Source organism: Choloepus didactylus, chromosome 9, assembly GCF_015220235.1.
Source record: "Choloepus didactylus isolate mChoDid1 chromosome 9, mChoDid1.pri, whole genome shotgun sequence".
NCBI classification, from domain to species: Eukaryota; Metazoa; Chordata; class Mammalia; order Pilosa; family Megalonychidae; genus Choloepus; species Choloepus didactylus.
In genome coordinates, this window is record NC_051315.1 from 26885430 (window position 1) to 26912816 (window position 27387).

Below are 27387 nucleotides of genomic sequence, written 5' to 3' on the forward strand. Positions count from 1 at the left end.
TGATAGCTTTGGTAATGGGTCAATTTGGCTAGGCTGAGATCTCTCAGAATTTTCTTTCTTATGTGTTAGGTTAGGTGGGGCACAAAAGAGATGCTTGCAAGATTCAAAGGCAGAAGGAAGGAAATAGCTGTTTTGTATCTCACTCCTGTTTTGTGCTGATGGGCTGAACTGACATGAAGCAGCAGCTGGGCCTGCAATTGTTCTACCTTCCCCTAATCCTCCTTTGCCTTCTCTGACTCCTGGTCCAGGTGGATGTGTTTAGCTCCATACCACAGGCTCCAGCTTCTGCAGGATACCCCCAAAGCAAGGTCAGATTTAATGAGATCTGAAAGGTTTCAATGCATCCTTGTGGGTTCCAGATAGTGTCTGTCAGATCTAAGCTATTTGTGATCACCCCTTCCTGACAACCTGCTCTGTGAACTTCAAGCTCCAGCATCAGTTGTAGAGATAACAGCTTTACAGAGACTGCTTAACCAGGCCCCAAATTGTGTACGCCCAAATCCCTATAATAAATTAATATGTTTGTACACACACACACACACACACACACACACACACACACACACACAGGTAAAGCTGCCTGTCTTCCTACCTACCTAACTATCTTTCCATCCATCCTACTGGTTCTGCTGTCTGCCTGACAGACATACCAATGAACTTTTTCTCAGTGTCATGTTTCTGAGTGACAGGATGTTTCTGAGTGACAAGAGGGGTGGCCCAAGAGGTACAATTGTTAACATGTGATTTCAACAGGCTGTGTAAAGGAAGAGACACAATGATAAACCAGGGATGGAATTGCTAAACTCTGAGTTAGACTCAAGTTTCTTGGGAATTCTCTATCGTCTCCTAAATCTGCACAGCCTAAATCTTATAAATGAAGCCCAAACCCTTTTAAGATAGAGAACTGCAGAAAAATGGGCACAGATTTCAAATATTGCCTGGTCTCTACTACTTCCAAGGTGATTTCTGCTTGAATTCTGCTTTGCCCCAAAGGACTATATTCCTATATCTTTGTGAAATTAGTGTAGGATGATAGAACTTTAAGTCTGAACATAGCTTTAAAGTCCATAAAGGATCTCCACATTTACACAGAAGAAAATTGAGATTTGGTGAAACTGTAATTTGCTTAGCTGGTTCACACACAGTAAACCAACAGGAAGAGCCAGAACTAAAAGCTTCATTTTCTGCCCCCTTTGTGCCTGACATGTCTCCAAATGATTGAGCCCTAAAAATTCCTGATACAAGGCTTCTGGCTGAAACATGCCCTGCCTAACTATCAAACCGCCTAAGTTTGTTAAGTCATATGCCTGAATTTGCACATTTCCCGTTCTAACAATTAAAAGACACATAATTAGAGACTTTGGCCTTTTAGACGTATTCCCCTGACTGGTTTACCATGTCTGGAGAATTCTGAAGTCATCAGACTTTGCTTAACCAACTGTACTTTACCATGAACAGCAGAAAAACTGTTCACCCAAAGGTGGTTCCAAGCCATTCCATTCTCAGTCCCCTCTCTGAAGGGGTGACAGCTGGTCTGATCTCTACGTCAAAATAGAGTTATGCCATGAAAGTGTTCCCTACGGCTGCCATGACAGACATAAAACTCGCCTGAGAGGGTCCTAGGTGCTATAACCTTTTGTGGTTACACACCTCAAGTTATAAAGCCACTTACTGCCGTTTATGCTGGGGAAGAATATACCGACATCTGAAAATTCTATGTAACTTCCTCTAGATCCCGTAAGACTCTGGTTCATGGTTTTAAAGGTCATTTTTCTTTCTTTTTTCCATCTTCTTTTTTTTAACCAACATGTCTCTTTCATAAAAATTCACAACCATGCTTAAGGTGGATATTTTGAATACAATGGCACATTTCATAAAGTAGTGTTAGCGTGCTGTATTGGTTGGGGCAGTGTGTGGTTTCAAATAACAAAAGTCAAAAGCCTGCTTAACAAGAAGTCCTGAGGCAGGCAGGCTAGGGCTGACTCAACAATGCCATCCGAGACCCAGGCTTTCCCATCACTCTGCTCTGCCATCTTTAAATGTAGCCTTCTCTCTGTGCTTGCTGCCTCATGTTTGCACGATGGCTACTGCCATCCCTAGCTACAAGTCTACATTCTAGGCATAAGGGGCAAAGTGCCAAAGGTCATAAGGCATGCATGCCAAAGGTCAAAGTTTATTTATTTATTTTTACGCCTACCAAGTTTATTTATTTATTTTTTTAAGCAAAAATAGCAAAAAGCTTTCCTGAAAGTACCGCTCAGGTTTCTACCTCTGTTCCATTGGCCATCCCTGTGTCTTATAACTACCCTGAGCTGGAAGTTTACAGAGAACAAAGAGCTTGTGGATGGAAATTGTGATGGCCTGACAATAGCATCTGCCACAGACGACTCCATCACTTTTTTCTATAAATTATTTAAATAACACAATCATTCTGAATAAAGCTTCAAGTTCATAACCTACCTCTGGAACATTTTTTTCCCCGAATCAAAAAGTTAAAACTCACCTACAATATGTTCATTCTCAAAGACACCTGGGAAAATTAACAAAACCAACTCTACATTGGATCAACACCCATATATCTAGGGGACACAGCAATAAGATAAATGGGCTACCCACTCCCAAACTACTAGTGGGCAATAAAAAATTCATACACAAACCATTCTCCTTTTCTCTCTCTTGCATATTTAATCTGGTTCTATCCTCACACTCAATAGGTGCTTAAATTTTAGGAGAACTCAGCCTGACCCTCTGAAACAGACAGAACTGTATGCTAGACACATGCTCACCACTAGTGAAGTCCTGAGAAGTTATATAGAGTACAGGGAACCACACCTCATCTACTACACAAAGGGTCCCCTGCTTTGGAGGGGAAATGCTATCAGGATCCTTGTGTAATGGCCCATCATTGAAAGCCATATGTTCCTAAAGGAATAATTTCTAAAACCAAGTAAGACCAGCTCCCTTTAGGCCAGTGTTCTCAAAGTGTAAACTCGAACACTTGCATTAGAAACCCTTTGGATGCTTCTTGAAATTCAGGTTCATGGGCTCAACTTTAAACACACAGTGCCTCTCTCCCAGAAAACTGCCCATGAGCCTGCATTTTTTTTTTTTAATCTTCCCAGGCTGTTCTATGGACACTAATATTTGAGAATGACTTTCTTAGATTAATGGACAGGTTGGCAGAGTTCCTACTCAGACCAGATGTGGACTTTCTTTCAAAAGGAGAATGATAATTTCAATTCCTTATAGTAACTGAGCTCAAGACACAGCTCTGGGCCCACATTGCTGAGCAAATATCCATGATAAGATAACCAAACATGGGCTCTGCACCTTCCAACTTCCAAAGGATTTATAACACTGCCAGGTAAACATCTATCCTAAGGGGATTTTTGGAGTGCAGTTCCATCTCTACCCAAAGCTCAGAGGTCCATAAAGGCCCCAGTGCCTGACCTACAGCCTCTGTCCGTCCCGATCCTCACCTCCATCTGAACATATCGAGTCTGCTCCAGCTCCTCTTTGTCTGTGCTCTGCATAACCTCGATGAATTCTTTAGCCAATGCATTCTCCAAAACATATCTGGCTGCCCACAGTTAACCCCTATGCCAATGTTTTCTCGCATCCATACTATCTGATCTCATCTACCCTCTATGCTGTCAACTGCTCTAGAAATGGGGCAAACGTGACACCCCATTCCCTGGCCAGATCCATAAGAGTTAGGGCCACAACTCCCTCCCAGTCACATTTATGCCTCAGAGCTTTTCAATGTTGTTCAGCTGTATTTCTTTATGGTTTTGAATTTCTATGATTTACTAATACATCTGCTCTGTCTACTGTCGGTTTTATGCAAGAAGCAGAAGCATGTTCTGTGGCACAGAAATGAGTGCTATTCTGAGAGAATATGTTGGAAATCTGAAAGGGGTTTCCTGTGCCATTTGAAGCTGAGAGAAAGGAGGATCCTGGCTGTCTTAGCAAAGTACATCCTCCCTCACCCCCAAAGTTCAATAAAATAAAGTTGGGAAAGTAGTTTTCTGGCTGCTTACAGATATAAGAACATTGAACTTTCAAAGCTTCTCATTGAAGTACATATCTAAAGCAAAATATGTTTTATCTTATGCATTCAAATGTATGTATTATCTGAAGATAAAAAAGACTGGATGATTTAGCTAAAGAGAAACTGAGCTGCTCTGAGATTTAGAGAATTAAAAGTCAGGAGGTCTAAAGTTAACCATTTAAAGTCTAGCAGGTGTTCAGAAAGGATGTAGAAGCAGTAGCACTAAACACAAAAAAGGCATGGCATTCCAAACGGTGTAGAATGACGAAGGTAGAGAGCCTAAATCACACTTGTTAAAATCCAGAGTAGGATAACAGTCAGGTACAACTGAAATTTAGAGTCTCTTTTTCTGGATTAGAGAATTATGGTGTATACAGAATTTAAGTAGCCAGGACAACATGCAGCCCCAGAGACAGTGCTTAGCAGGAATTTCTGTTGGAAAGAATATTAAGCAGACTGAGAACTGAACATATGTGGAAGGGAGAAGAAAGCAATTATGAGGATAAAAATCATGGCTTTTGCATCTTTTATAAAGCATCCTCTAGCCTATCCTCTGATGTATCCAGCAAGGAGATCCTTGAACTACATTCTAGTATATCATCACCAAGGATCAACTTGAGATCATCGAATTTCACAAGTTAGTAAGTTTGTTACATCATCAAAGGAACAAGATTTCATGCCAACACTGGCAGATCTCTCCCGATGATTTACATGTTATCCAGAAGGCTCCAGCATCCTAAAATTCCTAATAAAAATCTTCAAATATCTTATTAATAATATTCAAAGATCATGGCCTTTGCCCACAGCAGAAACTAATAAAATAAAGTTCTTCCATTTGCAAGTGTTACATTTAACAACTTGAATAATTGCTTTGGTTCCACATGCCTCAATATAAATCCAAACAAACAAATCAAAACCAAATATTATGGAAGGAGCATGCTTAATTACTTGGTTGTATGCCTTCACAGAATACCTACTTACATATAAATTGGGTGGGAAGTGGAAGAGTTTGGGGATATCCCATTGTAATAAGAAAGCTGCTGTTCTTATTGGCAGGTAAAAGTGATGACTTTTTAAAACCATACCTGGTCTGATAAGGGTCTGGTCTCCAGAATACACAAAGAACTCTTATAATTCAACAACAAAAAGACAAATATTCTATTTAAAAATGGGCAAAGGACTTTAATAGATATTTCTCCAAATACAAATGGCCCAAAAGGACATGAAAAGGTGCTCAACATATTAGTCATTAGAGAAATGCAAATCAAAACCACACCCACTTCAATGGCCATAATAAAAAAAAATGAAAAATAATCAGTGTTGTTAAGAATGTGGAGCAATTGGAACCCTTGTACATTGCTGGTGGGAATGTAGAATAGTTCAGCCACTGTGAAAAGCAGTTTGGCAGAATTATCATATGACCCAGCAATTCCACTCCTCTGCATATACCTCAAAGTACTGAAAACAGTTACTCAAACAAACACACACACACACACACACACACACACACAGTGACAGCAGCATTATTCACAATAGCAAAATGTGGAAACAACCCAAATGTCATTCAATTGATGAATGGATAAACAAACTGTGCTATGACCATACAATGGAATATTATTCACCCATAAAAAGGAATATGTGCGACAATGTGAATGAACTTCAAAACCATTATGCTAAGTGAAAGAAGCCAAACACAAAAGGTCACATATTGTATGATTCCATTCATACAAAATATCCAGAATAGGTAAATCCATAAAGCAGAAAGCAAACTGATGGTTGCCAGGGACTGGGAATGGGGGAAAGAGAAGTGACTGCTTAATGGGTATGGAGATTCTTTCAGAGTGATGGAAATATTTTGGAACTAGATAAAGGTGGTGGTTGTACAACATTATGAATGTACTAAATACCACTGCATTGTTCATTTTAAACAGAAAAAATGTAAGGCTTCTATCATGAAATAAGCACCTTCACTAGCACTAAACAAAAATCTGATATGTTATTAGAATTTGAAAAATAAAGAAAATTAAGTAAATTAAGGCTAGGCTAAGAAAGTGTCTTCAGTGTATAAATATCAGCAAATTAGACCTATTACCTCACCAAAATATAAATGAAATGAATATACAAAAAGCACTAAAATATAAAAATTAAAAACCAAATCAGAAATCTCTACCACAAATTAAAAATTTTTGTAAGTCTGAATCCTTTTTTCACATTAGTTTTCTATCAATTGAAACTAAAACTTCAGAAATTATATTTTCCTAAATTAATTATTTCTCTAACTATATAAGTGGCAATATATTAAAAAGGACAACTGCATAGCATATTGTACTAGAAACATGTCAGTTAACAATAACCGTAAGAAGAGTTTACAAAGCATTACAAAGTGGATGCTGGTAAATGAACATCAAATTTTATTTTGTGGGTATCTGTATTTACTTCTAAAAGTGTAAACAACGGAAGGAACAGTTCTCCCAGTAGTGAGAGTACCCTTTATTTGTTCAATAGAACAAAACAAATAGGTTTGAGCAAACCTGACAGAGCAAATCGTGTATTTTAGCTTTAACCCTGGTACAGAAGTCTTGACTCAAAGGAGCCTTATGTCAAGCTGTTAATAGACAGTTAAGGACTATTTCCTAATATAAACCCAGAACTCCCCCAAAATGGGGCTCCAGACACACTTCAGAGGAGGTCAGTGACATTGATCCACAGGCTAAGCAAGGATTTAGATTTGATAAGCCTGTAACCTATCCACAACCACAGGCAGTTTTCCATTGCCCCTGGGTTACTGAGTGATTTCTCTCAACAGTTTACTCATTCATTGATTCACTCAACCAGGCATCTATGAACCTCCTCTGTGGTTGGCCATTGTAGTACAGAGATTGACATCCACCATCTCTGCCACAGAGTTCTCTGGAGTGAAGCAGAATACACGAAGATGTGCACCTGCAATCACAATGTTGTGTGATAAATGCTGCAATGGAGTGCTACAGAAGTCCAGAGAGAAGCACATACCACAGTATCACACCTGTGGGGAGGGAGGTCTGCAAAAGCTGGGAAAGCTCCTCGTGACCTGAGACCTTTTCCCCTCCTGCGTCACTTGCACTGTCATCAGTATACCTGCAGTTCTTTCCCCAGACTGGTTACATTCCACCCACCAGGGACCAGGGTTCCAAAGGCTGCATAAAGCCACAGGCCCATAAATTCATAAAGCCAAAGGATATCTAAGAGGCCATCTGGTGCACGGATTCCCAAACCTGGCTAGGCCTAGCATCACCTGGTGTCTTGGCCCCAGCCAGGAGACAGTGATGTTGCATGCTTGCTTCTACATGTGGCCATTGCAGCTGTCCCATGACAGCCTTTGGCAATCACCGAATCCAGCCATCTCAGTTTTCAGAAGAAAAATTTCAGAGGAAATTCACACCCACAGAATTGAAATGACTCCACCAGATGAGTGTCACAGGCACCTTAGGACAGCAATTGTGAAACATCTGGCAAAGGAATTTTTAACCCAACTACTTTCAAAAAGTTATTTCCAAAGCATATAATACAAGCATATATAATAGGATCATTTTTAAAAGAATAAAAGATCAAGAACTATATACAATGGAGAGGAAAAAAACTGGGGTTTAGTAAAGACAGTTGTTGCACTCAAGCTATCTTAGCTCTGAGCTTCCTGGCAGGGAAATAAAAAAGAAAATTGAGTTGAAACTCTCATTCTTTAAATTAGGATATTTGATTTATCAGGAAAAAAGACTTTTGTCCCTAGCCATACATTTCTGAGGGCCATTTGAAAAACAGCTGACACTCAAACTATTGAATGAGTGAATGAATGAATGAGTGAAAATCTGAACATAAAATTTACCAAAAATTGCGTTTCTAAGGCCATTACTTACATTAATCTTTGATGGAAGCTAAAGGTATAACACTAAATATTGGCTTTGTTTGGGTATTTGTACAGAGAGTGAAAGTAATAAATACAGGTCTATACCTTTCAAGGTAAAGAGGCAAGGCTTCCTCCTGCAAATGAAAAGATATAAGCTTTTATGTGGTGGGAAAAGTTCAATAGGAATGTTATTTGGCTGAATGTATGTGCGGACATATAAAGGCAGAAGAAGGACTGGGCTGGCCTGTCCAGGGTGCCCCTGCCAGGCTCAGTTCGAAGGCTATAAAATAGAAGTGTGGCCCAGCTACAATCCATTGCAGCTCTAAGACTTTATCTGAACAAGTTGGGTGATTATTTATGCACAGCTATAATTTCATGAAAATGTATTCTATTGCAAATTTTAACACCTGCAGGGATTCTGTTTGCTTTTTTATTATTATGTTTAATCTCTGAGGATAAAATGCAACTTTTGCGGTATGACTTAAATGAAAATATTTTTTTAAATAAGAATGGTCTTTAAAGGAAAAACTTAAAAGTGCATTCCAATATAGAAGAAAGTGATTCATATCATTTATAAAAATAATGGTAACTTACAGTTTGCATTCAACAAACTTTAAAATCCCCAATTCCTCAATAAATAGGAAAAGCAATCTAGCTCCTAAGGGTTTAACGTAATAATTTTAAGCTACTATAAATATGTCAAATACACTGAACCAAATTTTGCACTGAGAACTGTTTCTCTCTGGTTTTGAGATCTATAATATGATCTTCAAAGGATGTAACCCAACTATACTTTAACTGTAAATGTATGTTCGCCAAGTATGTTTTTTTATTACCCAACTAATATTTATGATGATATTTTCAGTTTTATTTGGTGTCTTCTACAAACCAATTTTCTTCTCATTACTGCATCTTAAAATATGGAAATTAGAATGCTTTACTAAAACTTTCTGAGGAAGCCCTAACGACTGATAAGATCTGTACCTAAGGCAAAATTAAATGTGTGAATTTCTACTAGGGAGGGGAATTTTGCCTGAGTGAGGAATCTAAGGAGGAGCACTCATTAATTTCCCTTACAAGGGAAATTTGTCAAAGAGATGTGTGCATTCAGCACAGTGCCTGACAGAGATGCAACTCGAAAAATATTGGTGGAAATAAACTGACCTGAGGAAAAGCAAAGTGATAAGAAACCTGTTCCATGCAAAATGCTGCCTCCACCCCACTCCACCCAGCAGCTCAAAGGCTCACAGCGCTTGGCTACAAGAGGTTCAGCCTCTCAAACAGTGAGTGAGGAGTCCCCTAGAGCAAAGGTTCTCAAACCCTGGTGCTTTTGCTCCCCAAGGGACATGCAGCAATGCCTGGAGACATGCTTGGATGTCACAACTGGGAGAGGGTGCTCCTGGCATCTAGAGGCTGGAGGTCAGTGATGCTGCTAAGTATCCCGCGATACACAGCGAGGCACAACCAAGAATTATTCCGCCCCAACTGTCAACAGCCATTAGGTTGAGAAACCCTGCCCTACAGGAGCTCAGCTTACCCACTTCTAGTGAAAGTAAACTCATCTCCTTGAACATGTCTTCTCAGCTGCTGACGGCTCTTCTCACTAAAAGGACCTTTTCTCGAAATCCAGAGAAATAAACATTTGTGAAAAGTACGTCATATACCTGGCACCGTGGGACGGAGAACATCTTCTTGACCAAAAGGGGGATGTGAAAGGAAATGAAATAAGCTTCAGTGGCAGAGAGATTCCAAAAGGAGCCGAGAGGTCACTCTGGTGGGCACTCTTATGCACACTTTAGACAACCCTTTTTAGGTTCTAAAGAATTGGGGTAGCTGGTGGTGGATACCTGAAACTATCAAACTACAACCCAGAACCCATGAATCTCGAAGACAGTTGTATAAAAATGTAGCTTATGAGGGGTGACAATGGGATTGGGAAAGCCATAAGGACCAAACACCACTTTGTCTAGTTTATGGATGGATGTGTAGAAAAGTAGGGGAAGGAAACAAACAGACAAAGGTACCCAGTGTTCTTTTTTACTTCAATTGCTCTTTTTCACTCTAATTATTATTCTTGTTATTTTTGTGTGTGTGCTAATGAAGGTGTCAGGGATTGATTTAGGTGATGAATGTACAACTATGTAATGGTACTGTAAACAATCGAAAGTACAATTTGTTTTGTATGACTGCGTGGTATGTGAATATATCTCAATAAAATGATGATTTAAAAAAAAAAAAAAAAAAAAAAAAAAAAGTACGTCATATAAAGAAGCCCACAAAACCACATTATAAGGTCCAAAAGATACAACCTGTTCCAGCTGTATATTTTAAATTTATTTTTTTAATCTCCTTAAATGCTAGAAGTAAGGTAAGCACACGGTAAAAAATTAAACTTACATTTAAAACTGAGTTTTTGTTTTTGTTTCATTTTTAATTCCGCTAGTATTTTATAGCTTTTACGACTTTAAGTACCAAAAAAAAAAAAAAAAACAAAACCACACACCTATTTCTTACTTTACTAAAATTAGACAGCTTCTATTAACTTCTTACATGAAAGATCAGGAATGTGGCATGCTTGCCTTACCTTCACCTATTGTTCTCCCCGTACCTCCACATTTTTATTGGTTGTATTTTATTTTAGCTCATCAATATTTATTAGAATTGCATTCTGTTCTCAAACTATATTTTTAAATAATTCATGCTTTGTCTATAAGTCCATTTCAAACACTGAAAACCAATAAACAGCATCTATAAAACTGAGACCATTTAAGTAGAATTCCCTGTGATACCACACAGGTGACCAGCCCACGGCGAAGGAACTGGAACCCTCCATCTTCCCAGGGTCACAGGCTAACAGGTCCTTCTTTAACTCCTTCACTGCTTCCCAGTCATACTTCAATGCCACTGGAACTGTATCTCACAATGCCCTCTTGTTCTATATTCTGTCCTTGCTTTACTGAAGTACCTATTTGAGGATTTTCCCATATGAAGTTGAGTGGTAACTTTCCTGAGATCCTTGCATGCCCCAAATGTCGTTTTGGTCTTCTCTAATTTTCTCCCCCTACTACTACTTTTTTTCCTTCATATTTGACTGATAATTTGGTAGTTTAGGAGTATAGGCTCAATATCCCTTTCCTCTCAGTAACCAAAAGCATCTGCCCTTGCTTTTAGCATCCAGTGTGCTTAATGAGACATGAACTTGGTTTGTTAGTTTTCTACCTTGTTTCTCTGAAAGCTCTTAAGATTTTCTATTTTTTGTCTGAGTTTAGAAATTTCACTGAGATTTTTATTTAAGTCAGTCAACACTTGGTGGATTATTTCCATGTAAAGATCTGTGTTTCTCTTCAGCACAGGAAATTAAATGCTCTTGTACTGTTCCTTTAACTATGTCCTTCTCCTCACTGCCTCTGTTTTCTGCTTCTGGAGCTCCTCATAGGTGGATATTGGATTTTCTGGGTTTTTCCTCTGTGTCCCATAACTGTTCTCTCATATTTCCCATTTTGATCTTTTTGCTCCATGTTATGGGTGATTTTATTGATTTTACCATTTCACCAGCATGGTCTTTAGCCCTGTCTTTTCAGTCTTCTCCTTGACTTCTATTTTGTTGATTACATATTTAATTTCCAAAAATTCTTTCTTGTTGACCAGTTCTTCATAGCAGCTTGCTCTTATTTTCAGGATGCAAGATCCTCTTGAGTCTCTAAGAATATTAATTAGGACTCTTACAAATTGTAATCTGTTTCCTGTACTATTTCAGTTTCCTCCAGGGTAAGTTGTTCAGTTAGTTTATCTTAGTCTTTCTATTTCTTGCTAACAATTTCCCTTAAAAGTCTGGTAATTGGGTTGTTTATGCTATTTTATAAGTGAAAGATCATGTTGATTAATTTGCAAAGTTGGGATGTGTTTTCTCTGCAGTTGTTTAGGTCTCTTTCTCTAAGAGTTCTTCCTTTAATGGGAGTGTTGCTCATAAGTCCTTTAAAGGGAGTGTATCCTGTGGATTCCCTAGGATATGAGGGCAGGGAGCAAATAACCAGATTGGGAACCACCACAATTGAAAAAGCAAAGAAGGCTTGTTTCTGAAGGGTGTGATAATTCTGAATGCAGCACAGATCTGCCTTTTCTCCTCTGCTCCTGCCTGTGGTAGAGAAACTCAAGTCAGCTTAGGATCTGTTCTACAACCTTCTCAATACCCGCTAGGTTCTCACCCCAGGCAGACCTCTCTCTCTCTTTCCTTAGAGGGCAGTGCTTGGGCTGGAGCTTTGTGATAGCCAGGCTCCAAGACAGCCCCCAGTGATACTGCCTCCTGTATTCACACCTTTGGGTATAGGATCCTCCCTCGGTGAGATAAAACTGTTTCGTGTGAACAGGAGAGTGGAAAAAATAGTATGTGGCATGCAGGGCTAGGTCATAAAAGTCGTCGTGGCTTCTGCCTTGTTCTCTTGATCATCTGCTCTGGGGACAGACAGCTGCCATGTTATGAGGACACTCAAGCAGCACTGTGGGGAGGTCCATGTGGTTATTAGGAAGGGAGGCCTCCCACCAACAGCCAGCACCAACTTGTCAACCATGCGAGCAAAGCAAATTCTCCAGCCCCCGCTAAACCCATTAGATAAATGCAGCCCCACTGAAATCATGACTGTAACTTCACGAGAACTGCAAGCTAGAATGACCCAATTTCCTGACCCACAGAAACTGTAAGAAATTAAAAAAAAAAAAAAAAAAAAAAAGGAAAAAGGTTTATTTTTATTTGAAGTCACTATGTTGGAGTCACTATGTTTTGGGGTAATTTGTTACACAGCAATGGATAGTTAATACAGGCTTAAACACAAATGCTCAGCTGAGACTGAGTTGAGGGGGTGGCATCTCAAATCTCCTGACTGCAGTCCTTTAATGAATCTCCCTGAAGCCGGATCCTTGGGCCCATCTGCTCTTTGTATCTGTTGCCTTCAACTTGTGCCTATTTCTGAGTCTTCTTTGGCAAGAGCAGTGACCCCATAGGTGATTTCTCTTGCTTTAATTTCTTCTTCAATATATGACTGTTTTCTATTTTCTTGAAATTTCTATAAACTTCTAATCTGCTGACAGAATTTTTTCTTGACATCAGTATTTCAATCCTTTAAAAAATAATGTCCCACATTTTAGTGGGACTCTGGGAAAAATGGAATGTAAAGAGATACCTGATCTAACAGCTCGAGCCAGGAGCTCATCTATTATATCTTAAATATTATCAAGAAATTAGTGCAACCTTTGAATCCACAATGTCAATTGACAGATAATGCTAATGATGTTACTATAACTGGTGTTTTATTCTATTTTTATTTAAACAGAGGCATCTCTTAAAGGACCATGCCTTACAGAGGGCTAAAAAGTTCAACATGTCTCATGCTCCTTCATGACCCAGGACAGAGGTTACTATTAATATTTTGGGCATGTTTCTTACTATTTCAAGGAACACTTATATAAGCTATATGTCATTCACTCTAATGTATATAAAAGTATAATACATGATCCATGGCCTCAAGAACTTTGAAGTAAAGCTAGAGGGACAAGACTAACACGTATAATAAAAGATATAAAAACGCTACACACACCCACACACACACCCACACATACACAAGAAAACTGTAATAAAGGTTTGCGAGCTTCTCAGATGGGGGGGAAATCAGTGAGATATAAAGTAGTTACAGGACATCTATGGAATATATAGCCTCCAGTTGAAAGCTGAAAAATGAAGTCTTAGTGAAACTGTTAATCAAGGTGCCGCACACTTCCCAAGTCGAAGCATATGACCCAAGCCAATGAGTTTTCTTAACCAGGACATGGCATCTTAGATGGTGTGACACAAGGACTGGAGGCAAAAAAATTAAAAAGGCTGGCACTTATTTATCATTTTGATTAGTTGATGATTTCCTGATACCCAAATTCTTGACAAGCCTCCTAGTTCTCCAGCCTTTCCTGTAAGTTTCCCCATTTTAATGAACTCCTTTTCTGCTTAAGTTAGATTCAGTTTCTGTTGCTTGCACACAAAGAGCCTAAGCTGTTGTAAGCAGGAAGGAGAACAGATATTCGTTAAGCTCATGTTACGTGCTAAGTATTTCACATTTGTGTAGAGTCATTTAAACCCTATGAGATAGTTACTAAGACTCAGCAGATTTATTAAATTGCCCAAGGTGACAGAGAAAGCCTTGGAATCCAAGTCAATCTAACACCAAAACCTATGCTTTTCTCTCTACTCCGAAGTATTCACAGAGCATTAAGGATACACACCTGACTGCAGTTCAGAGTATGTGATGAATAGTGGATGGGAGATTTAAGGCTGAGACAGCTAGGAAGAGGGATTTAGATTCAATGTCTCAAGAAAAAAGGGACTCACAATCTCATTCTCTATAGAGGAGTAGCATAGTAAAGGAAACAAAAATTTAAGGAAGATTATTCTGTGGCCTCTGGCACGAATCTAGCAGGCTGATGCTGGAATAACATAGGCTCGCAAGGAAGTCGCTTTAGTGATGAAATGGCAGGGGATGGAGAGGACCAGAGAGTTTACAGAAGGATTTACAAGGAAATTTCATAGGATTTTGTGACTGAATGGATATTAAAGGGATGAAGAAAGAGGAGCCAAAAATGACTAAACGATTTTCAGCTGCAATGAGGAATGCTGAGTGAATGCATTTACTTCTCCTCCCTCCGCAAATCCCAATAAAACGAACCAGGAACACAGAAGCAAGAACAAATGCATACAGGTGCTAGAAACAGGAAAGAATGCGAACAGAGGCCACAACATTTGAGAATCTCTAGAAACAAAAAGGAAACTGAATCAAAATGATGGAAAGCTAGGTATGCTGAGCAGCCTGTGACCAAATGAAGGAAAAGCAGACCAGCGCCTGAGCACAAGGTGGGTTTATCCCCCACAGAGCACCCCTCTCCCGTCACCAAGTTTGGAGCAGTTAAGAGTATGTGATGAATAGTATGTGATGAATACTGGGTCACTCCTGGGAGACTGGCAGCGTCCTCCACTGCCTGAGCAGAAAGGAGGTGGTGTTCCAGGTGTCCAACATTTGACCCCAGGGCTCATTCAGCTCACACCATGTAGCAGGTTGAAGAGCGACCCCCAAAACTCTTACCCCCAAATATTCATATTCATATTGTACTTGGCAACAGGGGCTTTGTAGACGTAATTACTTAAGGATCTCCAGATGAAATCATCCTGGATTTAGTGTGGGCCTCAAAGATGATAACACAGTGTCATTTTAAGAAGAGGAAAGAAATCAGAGAGAGAGAGAGGAAGCAGGAAGAGACTGGAATTATGCTCCCATGAGCCAAGAAATGCCTGGGGCCACCAGAAGCTGGAAAAGGCAGGGAAGGGTTCTTCCTAGAGTCCTCAGAGGGAGCCTGGCTCTGCTGACATGCTGATTTTGGACTTCTAACCCCCAGAAGTGTGAGAGAATAAATTTTTATCATTTTAAGCAACTATGTTTGTGGTAATTTGCTATGGCCCTATTTAAGTCTAGAGTATGCCACAGAAGGCAATCGTAGACCTCCTAGAGAGAGAATAAAAACAGTTCCCTGGCTACTATTATTCCAAAACAATGAACACAAACCTGGGAGGAAATAGGGCATAAAGTCACAGGTACAGAGTAGATTTTTAAAAATTAAGGTAATGCATACATATTTTTATGCTAAATAAATTAGAAAATACATACAAAATTATTTATACAGAAAATACAAAATGCAGTTTTCTTTAAAATTTAATAAAAGGGATTTAATAAGAGTTGAATGAAAACCCTGAATAGATGAACAGCCACAAAAGAAATGAAAAGTATTTAAAAGATCTCCTCCCTCAAAACAAAAGGCCGTAGTTGTGATTCTCAACAAACTTCCAAGGAATAAACAATTCTTAAGTATTTTAACCTCTCCTCAGAACTGGGGAATAAATTAAAAATCTTTCTAATTGATTTTATGATCCTAGCATAATAATGATGTAAAAACATGGCATGTTCCTTTTGTCATATTTCGCTTATTAATACAGTCAGCATTCCTAAATAAAATATTAACTTATACACATCAGTGAACTAAAATACAGACAATTCCAAGATTGCAAAAATGGCTTAATATTAGGAAACATATTCATAAATAGAAATATAAATAGGCTACCATTGAAAAATTATATGATCCTTTCAAGAGATGCTCAAAACATATCTGAATTCAATCTCTATTCTTGATGAAAGTCATTTTAATACCTATAAGAATATATTCTTGAAAGATTATCAGAAACTACAAGCTAACATCATATTTGTTAAAGTTTTCATTAGAAGTTGGAAACATGAAAAGAATGTCCTCCTTCACACTTTTATTCAACAATGTTCTGAAGTTTCTATCCAGTACAGTAGGAGGATAAAACACAATTTAAGAGGCCATGGAAAGAGTAAATTTTAAGATTATTTGCAGATAATATGATTGTCCATATATAAAATCTAGGAGAATCAAATTAAAATTTATTAGAACTAATCAGCCAGTTCATAAATAGAAATGATACAAACATTAACATACAAAAATCAACACTTTCTTTATATTTCAGCAAAACACAATTTTAAAATGTCATGCATAAAAAAAGATCTGCACAACTCCATAATATATAAAATATGCAGGAATAAGACACTAAACAATAATGGCACAGGAACAATATTAAAAAAAAAAACATAAAAATTTAAAGGGTTTAAAAAACACAACTCAATTGAAAAATGGAGAAATTATTTTAAAAGGTAATTCAATAAATAAAAAATATAAATAGTAAATATGAAAAGATGCTTCTCCTTAATAAGTAATAAACAACACATTTTAAAACTAATGAGGTACATTTTTCTCTAACAGACTGCCAATGATCAAAAGAAAAATAAAAAAATTATCCAGGTACAGATAAAGACATGTACAAACACTATGAGTGGTAATGTAAATTGGTACAATCTTTTAGGGGACACTTTACAATATTTAACAACATTAAAATTGTACATTCCCCTGAACCAGTAATTCCAATTCTAGAAATTCATTTTATAGATATATTTAAAAACCTATGCAAAAATACATAGATGTTTGTTTAAGTGAAGTTCTCAACTGCAAAAAAATTAAAAATAATCAAAATAGCAATTAATAAGGTATTTGTTAAATTCATTATGGTACATTCATACCATAAGATTTCATGAACCTTTATAAATGGTAAGTAACTCTATTACAATGTAAAAATGGCCACAATACATGCTTGCACTAAAAAGCACATTACTGAATAGTGTTGCATATGATATAATTATGATAAAAGTACACATACACATAATATCTGGAAAGATATACATTAAACTAGTAACAGTGACTGAGTGTGAGATTGCAGAAAGCAGGGGAGAGCTACTTTCACTACTATCACTTTCTACTTAAAATTTCTGAATATTAAAAACTTTTGAAACAAACCTCGGCTGGGTTCCTCAAAAGCAGACAGATGCAGAGACAAGTAAATGAGGGCAAGTGAATTATAGTGGAAGCAATTCTAGGAAGTCTGCTAAGGAGCAGGGCAAGCAGGTCAGAGAAAGGGAGTAAGCCACACAAGAGTGTGCCCTCACGCCGAGTTCTGCGGAAGGTAGCTTCAGCCTGCTGCTCCTGCAGGGAAACTCCAGGGTACATTACACCTCTGAGTCGTCCAGACACTGGGCAAAGGCACTGGGCTTTTCACACTCCAGTCCCTGTCAGTCATGAGTCAAGAGCTCCACTTGATAAGTGAACGGCATTTCTGTCTCTGAGTGCCTTCTTGCTATTTGTATCCAGTAGCTGAGGGGAGTCCTCTAAACAAGAGCTACAGGTGCTGAGTGTTAAAATGGAAATCCAAGGTCAGGGGGGAATTGGGGGTAGGGGCATAAAATTGGTAAAATGGGTTCCAAAGGGATCTGGGTGGAGAACCAACAGTGTCCACTTCAATATATAGCCATAAAATAGAATACATAATTTCATCAAAAAAATAAGAGAGCAAGATCAAGTATGCTATGGGTAAAGCAAAATTATGTATTAATGCTCTCAAATTGCCCAAGTGAGCCTCCCAAACAAAATTCCACTCATATTCCCATCTGTCCATTACAAAACCAGAATTAAATGGCCCTTGAACCTTAAATGGCCTCTCTCTTATTGTTTATCTTTTCAAACAGGAGAAGTACAGGTGGTTTCCTGAAAATTTAGAGGAACTATCAGATCTGCTGATCCGAATCAGAGCCGCATTCTTCAGCCATCAACTTATCCCCAAGGCTCCATCAAAGCTCGGGCACTTGGCAACTAGACCCTGCAAAGCTGAATTCTCAACAGAACTCCAGATTAAGGGAGTTAATCCACTTGTTCTGCTTAACTTGTTTGACTTTTTGGCAAAGCTTGTTTAAAATATCCTTAAAATGAATGAGTTGAGGTTTCTACCTCAGTGCAGTTGTGAGTAGAACAGAAGTTTTCCTAGAAGTGTCCCTCAAATCCATCATTCTGTGTGCCAGTGATGAGTTTCTAGAAAGATGGCACTCACCACGGGTACCACAACCTTCTACTGTAATTGGATGCTGCCATGGACTGAGCTGGTCTGGGTAGACGATTTGAGTTTTACCATTCATGTGGTCTACACCCCATCTCTGAAACCTACAGTGCATTTGCTTCTTCATCTCTATAATGGATGGAGTAAGTACGGCTCTGCTTACCTTTCAGAGCCGATGTGAAGATGAACCATGACATCAAGGTGAAAAATTTTTGTAAGTCATACAGTGCTTTAAAACACCAAGACACAGGTTTTAACATAAAGATTCCAGGTATTAAAAAGAGTGGAAGGGACTTCAAGATGTGAATCCACGAATGTTGGAAGGGCACTTGCTTAGGAACTATAGGTATGGTTTTGGATGTGCTGAAGGTGAGCAGACAGTAAATCATTTAAGTTAAAATGAACAGTAAGCTTGCAAAGGAGAGTCTAAACTTGCATGTAATTGTGCCTAAGAGTCTCCCCCTGAGTACCTCTTTGTTGCTCAGATGTGGCCCTCTCTCTCTCTAACTGAGCCATCTCAACAGGTGAACTCGTTGCCCTCCCCCCTACGTGGGACCCGACTCCCAGGGTTGTAAATCTCCCTGGCAATGCAGAATATGACTCCCGGGGATGAATGTGGACCCGGCATCGTGGGACTGAGAGTATCTTCTTGACCAAAAGGGGGATGCAAAATGAGACAAAATAGTTTCAGTGGCTGAGAGATTTCAAATGGAGTCGAGAGGTCACTCTGGTGGACATTCTTATGCACTATATAGATAACAGCTCTTAGGTTTTAATGCATTGGAATAGCTTTAAGTAAATACCTGAAACTACCAAACTCCAACCCAGCAGTCTGGACTCCTGAAGACAATTATATAATAATGTAGATTACAAGGGGTGACAGTGTGATTATGAAGACCTTGTGGATCACACCCTCTTTATCTAGTGTATGGATGAGTAGAAAAATGGGGATAAAAACTAAGGGACAAATGGGGTGGGATGGGGGGATGATTTGGGTGTTCTTTTTTCACTTTTATTTTTAATTCTTGTTCTGGTTCTTTCTGATGTAAGGAAAATGTTCAGAGATAGATTGTGGTGATGAACACATAACTATGTTATCATACTGTGGACAGTGGATTGTATACCATGGATGATTGTATGGTGTGTGAATGTATTTCAATAAAACTGAATTTAATTAAAAAAAAAAAAAGAACAGTAAGCTAAGGAGAAATGGGCTTGGAGCCTGAGGAACAGGGAAGGAACTGAGGTACATATTCTGGAGATGTCAATAGAGCAACAAATGAAGTCACAATGTGGAAAAATACCTTTGAAAACTTTGCCTTCCTCTCCACTTCTGTAGCCAAATTACAAAATATAGTTCCCAATCATCTTCTGTATGGACTATTCAAATACAAAACTTTACTTAATAACATGATGGCTAAATGGCTCTAGAGCCCTATTCAATTGTTGTTTCCATTATCCATTCAAAATATCATAAAGATTCTCATATTCACCAACCACTTCCACTGATTAAATCTACCTATACACATAAGGAGGAATAGAATTCTAGAATTGAAATCCCAGGCATTTTTAACAGCCATAAATTACACATGCAGGCTATCCCTTTGATTAATCTAGACTATTTCTTCAGTTATTGACCATTTGGTGAAAATAAATAAACCTGCTATGTTGCTTAAATTGGCAAACGAGATTTTTTTAATGTTGGTATGAAAATACTGGAAAATTATAATCTTGCATGAAAATATTATATAAGTGTTAGAATGTTTGAATCATTTTATTTTTCATTAAAAACAAAAACAAAAACAAAAAACAGTAATATCACAAAGTCAAGATTTATTTTTAGGACATTCATGGTGTTTATAGTTGGATGAAACTCCAGGACCATTAACTATATTCTCTATCTTGGATAGATCTCACTTGGCAGACAATTATTGGTTTTGTGTTAAAGATGTTATACTATTTACATCTGAACTCCTGAAACCTTTGGGGTTAGTTAAAAGCACTCTGATTTAATAGAGTATTCTACTGAGGCATATGAAATTCACTTGCTAGTTTTCTGGTTGAAGTGAAGTACTAAGCTGTAATGTTCATCTTAATAACAGAACGTAACTGAGAGCCAATTTACTTTCTATTTAAATTGCAGCAATGACTAGATCTTAGTAGTTTACAATTTAAAAATGGTATAGAGGGGAAAAAAGCCCTGAATGCATCATTTTAATTTAAATTTTATTGATTTTGTTGATTATATGTGTCAAATAAGTGCTCATGAATTCTCTTTACTTAGTTTCACTGAATTTCCCTTTTCCATAAGCAGGGATAACATCAATCAGTATTAAGTGTTTTACATCTACTTCAAAATAAATGTTTAATTTATTATATGGTTACCAGCACAAATTCCACGTAAAATTTGTATTTAAAAAGAAATACATTTGTATATAATACATATTTAAAATTGTACAATAACTAAAAATATAATTCATAAAAAGAAAAATCCAGAAACTCCATATATATATATATATATATATATATATAAATAAAGCAAAAGGATGTTGGAGATAATTTTTCATCTACTTTATCATTAATGACTTGATTTTACAGATGAGGGGTCTGAGGCTGCTTAATGATCTGCCCAAGATGTACTTACACATACACAAACAGATACACACACTATTTTGTTAACTGCAGTGACCTCACTGCCTGCCAGAATCTCAGTGTAAAGCCTGGTCAAAATAGATATTCATCAAGTATTTGTTGAATAATCAATTTATTTAAATGTGTTTGGTTTTGGAGTCAACTCTTCTGATACCAAATTCATTGCTCTTTCCAGTACATGAATAGAAACATGTAAATAGCCGCCTCTGTCTTGCAGTCTTATGGGAGACTAGAATGTGATACATTGTGTGAAAGAAACTTGAAGACAAGTAAGAATATGAAAATCTAAGATTTTGTTATCACTGTAGTTTAAGTTTATAAAATATCTCACTTCTCTTTCTATAGATACCTAAATCTGAGGAAGGTGAAATATATAAGAATGACAATTTTAAGACAATTATTCCAAACTCTTCACTGTTAGAAAAGGAAAATATTTTGTATATCATTTAGGTTTGAATAATGGAACTTTTGTTTTCAGCAGTGGTTCTATGAAGAAACAGATTTCCTTATTCTATACTGATCTTACCGCTTAATGATCTGAAGTTGTTTGAGGGTTCTGATCTAAAATTTTCATAAATTAAAAAAAACTAAAATGGAAGTTCTAAATCAATAAATCTTAGAATTCTTTCTATAATATTAAAATCTACAGTGCAAATTGCTTTAGATCCTTTTTATTGAGTAGGATTTTGAAATAAAGAATGAAGTTGTCATCAATGCTACGGTCGTATCACAAGTAATAAAAAATTTTCCATAGCTTGTTACTTAATAAATATTCATAAAAACACTGACTAGGGCACCTCAATTTGGCACAATTAAAAATACTCAGGATGAGATAGTTTTACAAAATCATATGGCAGTACAATAAATGGAAAAAAAACTATTTAAAGTAATTTAAACATATCAAATTATAAACTATAACCATTGTGCAAGTCAAAACTATAGTATTTCATCTGTTCATTCAGTCACGAAGTCAATAATATAGACATAAGTTGTTAAATCATTATCCTGCATACTATATGGATATTAGAAAGTATCCTTACATGGCTGAATGCTCAAAATCATTTGGGCCATTTTCTTTAAAGCAGCTTTAAAATAATTGACTCCCAGTTCAATATATTAAATGGCAACTTCTAACCAGCAATAATGCTCATGGCTAAGACAGAAATGAGATTCTTTACAGAAATGCTGACACAGTCTTAACTGTAGGCACTTGAGTGTGTGGCTATAATTGTTTTTTCAAATCTTACCCAGCAAAGCTTCAGGTAAAGAAAGGAATACACAGAATACGTAAACTGAGACAGTCCTAGAGCTTTTATAAAATCATAAACCTGTGACGTATTTCTATTCTTCTTTGATTGCTACTACTTAAATGGCTAAATCATTCCAAATGTATTGATTAGCTCTTTATTAGATAATAGGTGGGCAATGTATTGTAAAAATCAACATTTCTTAATTCAATTTGCAAGAGATACACATTTTAAGCTGACAGTGTAAAACCTCCACCTTATTTTGCATTTTGACCACTAATTAGAAACAATAAAACGAGATTAAGAAAAATAAAATATAGAACAAAGATTAAGAAAGCTTTTTTTTCCATTAACTAATCTATTAAGCTATAAAATACATTCCCAGGGGGAGTCAGTTTCCTATATCGAAGACATTTAGAACTGGACCAGATAATATAATCCCAGAATAGGCCAAGGAGACATGCTTTTCACTGGGAGGTAGGTGGCTGAAACCAAGGTCTTAATTGTCAAATCCTAATTCTTATTTTTAAAAGGTCTAAAATAAGGATGCCTATCATGAAGCAAGTACAATACAACCAGAACAGACCAGAGCAAGTTGATTTTAAAGCCCAGCCAACTCTAAGTCACAGCCACGACACAATGCTGTTTTTGTCTCCTCCTTGTTGTCATCTCACCAACAGATGACTATTGATCCGACACTGGGAAATAATGTTTTGATTTTTATTGATCAATAGCATATGAGGGAAATTGTGCTTTCTGAATGGAAGATAGTCATCAGTTATCACTTCTTGCAAATACAAAACAGAGTATAATATATGTTAAGAATATATCAAAATTATTAAATTTTAGGGTAAAATTATTAAATTGTTAGAGTAAACACAAATATCCTTAACAAATTCATATGGGGCAATACTACAAAATAAGGGATGAACCAAAAATTGTACTACTTTGCATCACAAGTATTCTGATTTTAAAAGATTCTAGAAATTTGCTAACATACATCATTTTTAATTTATATTTTATTTTATAAGCTCATCATTATATCAGAAGAAAACCAACTTGAAATGCATAACAAACTTACTTATTTTAAAAGTCACCATTAAATTTTATCTTAAACTCAAGTTAATCACCTCATTGAAATTCAAATTTAATCTTTTGCATTTTTCTTAAAGGCAAAAATCACACTTATTATGAGTTACAAATTATCATGCAAGTCTGTAAGAACCTGTCATCTGGGAAAGTCTCTACCTTATATCATACCATGAAATAGCACTCATTTTGTTGTAATATTAATTTCAAATGCTAATTTTCTCTTCATTAGGTGGTAGGAAAGAAGTAACGTGCTTTTAATATTTTTATAAAGAATATGCTACTGAATAAGAATTTCAAAAAAGAGTACATTCAGGATGGATATTTTAATTTTGCACATCCTCATTCTTCTACTAATAAGGCATAGCAACCTGTCTCTTAAAACACTGGACACGGACCAAGAAAATTGGGCAAGTTCAGGTAAAATACACACATTCTTCATAGGCTACCTGCACTATGTGTCAGTTTGACTATGGTTTTCTTAAATATTTTAAATATCACAAAATTAGGTGAAAACATTCTAGTTGTTGTTATAGAATTACGTGCTGACTGACTTATTTGGGCAAAATTTCCTGTGATTGCTTTCAGGTGGGACAAGCAATGTCCATATAGAGAATTTTTAACACGCCCAAAGGAACACACTAAGCATTTAAAATATTTAGCATTTTTAAAAAGTATACTCTTCAGGTTGGCAGGGCAGGCAGAAAAGTAAATCCAATTCCATCAACAATCTAACTCTGCCTCCTTCTCCCCCACCTACAAAATTTTTAAAAAGATTTTTTTTTTTTTGCTCTATATCAGCAGAGGGCAGATATTCTACACATATATTGTTCCTAGAAAATTAGAAGACTAGTTTTCAAAACTAGAAGACACTTTATCCACTTGCTTTTAGGATTCAACAAAGAAGTTTAATTACAGCTGAGAAAGGTAGAACAAAACCAGGAGCTGCCCAAAGGGTCAAATTATGGTCTGTCCTTTTTGATACCTGCTTTCGGGGGTGTGGTGGGTTTGGGGGATGTTTCAATTTAGATCTAGCCTGCTCTGCTTAGCCACTCTGTTTTCCTTTCACATCCTAACCCCCTGCCTTATGCAGCTGGAGATGGCTCCAACAATGTGGAGAATGTAAACAGCCTTTTATTGTCCAAAAGGATACCAGTGTAAGGAATGTGGCTTATCACACAGGTGCAGCTCCCCAGCTCACTACCATGATGAAGTGCTCAGGGAAAAATGCATTACAACCCAAGTGCAACCCCAAAACAGATTAGAATTAGCCATTAACTTCCTTGAAAACTAAGCAGTCCATCCATGCTGTAATATTAGAATCTAGCCCTTAAGGAGGGTGTATAATCCCTTTAAAATATATTTCCTATTCCTTACTGACTAGGGTGGTGTGAAAAAAAACAAACATTTCCAATATAGCAGGTAACAGAACTTTTCCCCAACATATGCCCAGATATATCTCATCAACATTAAGAGCCTAAATTGTTCATGATCATGGAATGCAAAATCAAGTTAATGAACTAATAGATTCATAAAGATATTCCGAAGACCCTACCTAAGTACCTGACTTCCACATGCTTTTAGAGTTTTACTTCCATACACCATACAAATGCTACTTTATTAGATCACCTTTTATTGGAATCCATTTTAAACATTTTTAAGAGCAGGTGATACTAAAGCAAGATTAATGTGGCATATATTTTGCATGCATAATTTCTTAGATGCTAAATTTATTAAACATGTACTATTGTTTTTAGCCAGTATTTGCTCGCTCATTCAGGGATATTTCGGAAAATCACTGATTTTTTTTTTTTTTTTTCCAAATTACTGAAGCACTTCTTAGTTAATACTGTGTAAGGGAAGCTAGTCTCTTTTGTAACAACAGGAATGGACTGGCCATTTGGTGGCCTATCCCGTTCACTAAAACCTTTTAGAGTCGCTCCCACCCTCAAAACTTGCAGTGTCTCTGGCTTTAACGGAATCATAAATATCATAAACTTTTATGAGCGACTTGATTTTCCCTCCAAAAGAAAAAAATTTTAAGAAGAAAAGAAAAGAAAGAAAAAAGAAAATGTCGTCATCCTCAAAATACTTTGGTTCTTTAACCTGATTTTAAACAGCCCGTGGTTAAATGGATATGGTCTTAAGTATGAGGACCTAAGAAGCCATAGCACTAAGAGAAAGTCTTCTTAATAGCAGGTATTGACGCCAGGGCCATCACACCAGGCGAAATCCATAACTGAAGCGGAATGAGCCAAAGCAGTCACCTTTCCATAATTTTACTTTAGAAGTTGTCTTCTTGGCAGATCTTAATTTGGATTTCCTTTAAATATAATTAACTAGCAATACATACAGTATATATGTATATCTGGGAAGGAGGAGAGCCTGGCACCACGCAGGAAACGCGATGAGAGAGAAAGGAGTCACAGCGCAAACAGTCGCCTGCAGTCTCGCAGGCGATCCTTGAACCACCTTTTAATACCCTTCTAATTCCTGAGCGCCCCTGAGCCGTCCAGGGCAAGCGGGAGAGGTCGGAAAGACTGCTTAGAGGTGACGGAGAGGGGCTCTTCCCGTAGACTTGGCATGTAGTTTGTATCCTGTGTCCCCAACCGGCAGAAAACCCCATCCCGGTCCCCAACGCCAGACGGAAAAAGAAGAGAAATCCAATCTGCCCCTAAAATCAGTCTTCTGCCTAAGTTTTCCCCCAGCAAGCCCACCACCTAGACCTGTGAACTACGGTGCACGATGCTCTGCCTTGGAAGGAGTGTCTGCGGGCATCTGGGCAGACTACCACGTGAAAAACAGAAACCACCAAGCCCCTCAAACTCTGGGCTGGAGGCAGGTCTTTCAGCTCATCCTCAGCATATCCAACTAGTCCTTTGCCCTCGTCGACCGCGTCTCAATAAGCCTCTTCTATCGCACCTCCTCCCCGACCACTTTCTGCCTACTTTACCCCAGCTCTTAACTCCCAACCCTTGCTAAACGGCTCATTCGCCTCCAGGTCCACTCTATCCATTCCCCACTTCTCTCCCTTCAACCTCTAGTCGAACCGAGAAATCCCTCCATCCCGGGCGCTTCCATCCCGGGCGCCTCCATCCCCACTTCCCAAGCAGCTACAAGCTCTGCTTCCGTGTCGACCGCGGGCGCGGTTTTCCCGCCGAAACTCCCCCAGCGCGTAGGGGCCCGGCACTCACCAGCTGCAGCAAGCCGGGGACCACGACCAGGGGCAGCGGCCGCAGGCGCATGGTGCCGGCTGGCGCGGCGTCTCACGAGTTGCGCGCCCTCGCCTGCCTCTCGCGCATCTCCACTTCGCGGGGCAGGACTGAGGATGCCAGGGGCACACCGCGGTGCTTCCCTCCCGGAATCCGAGCGCAGCGCCGCGCTATGCCGGCCGGGTGGGCGGACGGGCGGGGCAGGGGGAGGGCGGGCGCGCGGGAGGTGCCTCTCGGGTCCCTGCGCGCCCCTCCGCGGAGGGGGCCGGACAGCAGCGTGCGGAGGCGCTTGAGTTCCCGCACGCTGCACCGGGTTCCCGCGGGGCCCGGTCGCGGTGAGCGCGGGGGACCCACCCCCCCGGGCCAGAGGCAGTGACTCGGGCGCTTTGGTGCGGGTCCCCGCGCTAGGCTGCTCTCCGGGGTCCTTCCGGGACTGTGCCTGGTGCCCTGACTACTGGCAGGCTCCCGCTTAGACTGGGGGTGGGTGAGACAGGAAGGAGTGCGCCTGGAGAAAACCCAGGGAATTTAGGGTAAAGGCGATTGTGGGGGTTGCGAGCCGGAATGCCCTGGGGCGAGTAGATGGGGCTGGAGCCCCAGGCGCCCCCAGAGAGCGCTCTACTCCGTGTCAGCGCCTGGCTCCCAGAGCCGCGGGAAGGGGTGTAAGTGTGGCTGGAAGAATTTCTGTGTTTGAGAAGTAGTGGGAACCC

The 27387-nt window shown here is 38.6% G+C and overlaps 1 protein-coding gene across 1 annotated transcript in view; it reads right to left on the reverse strand.

The window, feature by feature from the left end:
* Nucleotides 1-26854, reverse strand: part of NXPH2 (neurexophilin 2) — a 122650-nt gene extending 95796 nt beyond the window's left edge. Inside the window, exon 1 of the mRNA XM_037850454.1 lies at nucleotides 26663-26854. Within this exon, the coding sequence (XP_037706382.1) occupies nucleotides 26663-26713 (51 nt within the window). The 5' untranslated portion in view covers nucleotides 26714-26854. The remainder of the gene's footprint in view (nucleotides 1-26662) is intronic.
* Between the last annotated feature and the right edge of the window lie 533 nt (nucleotides 26855-27387).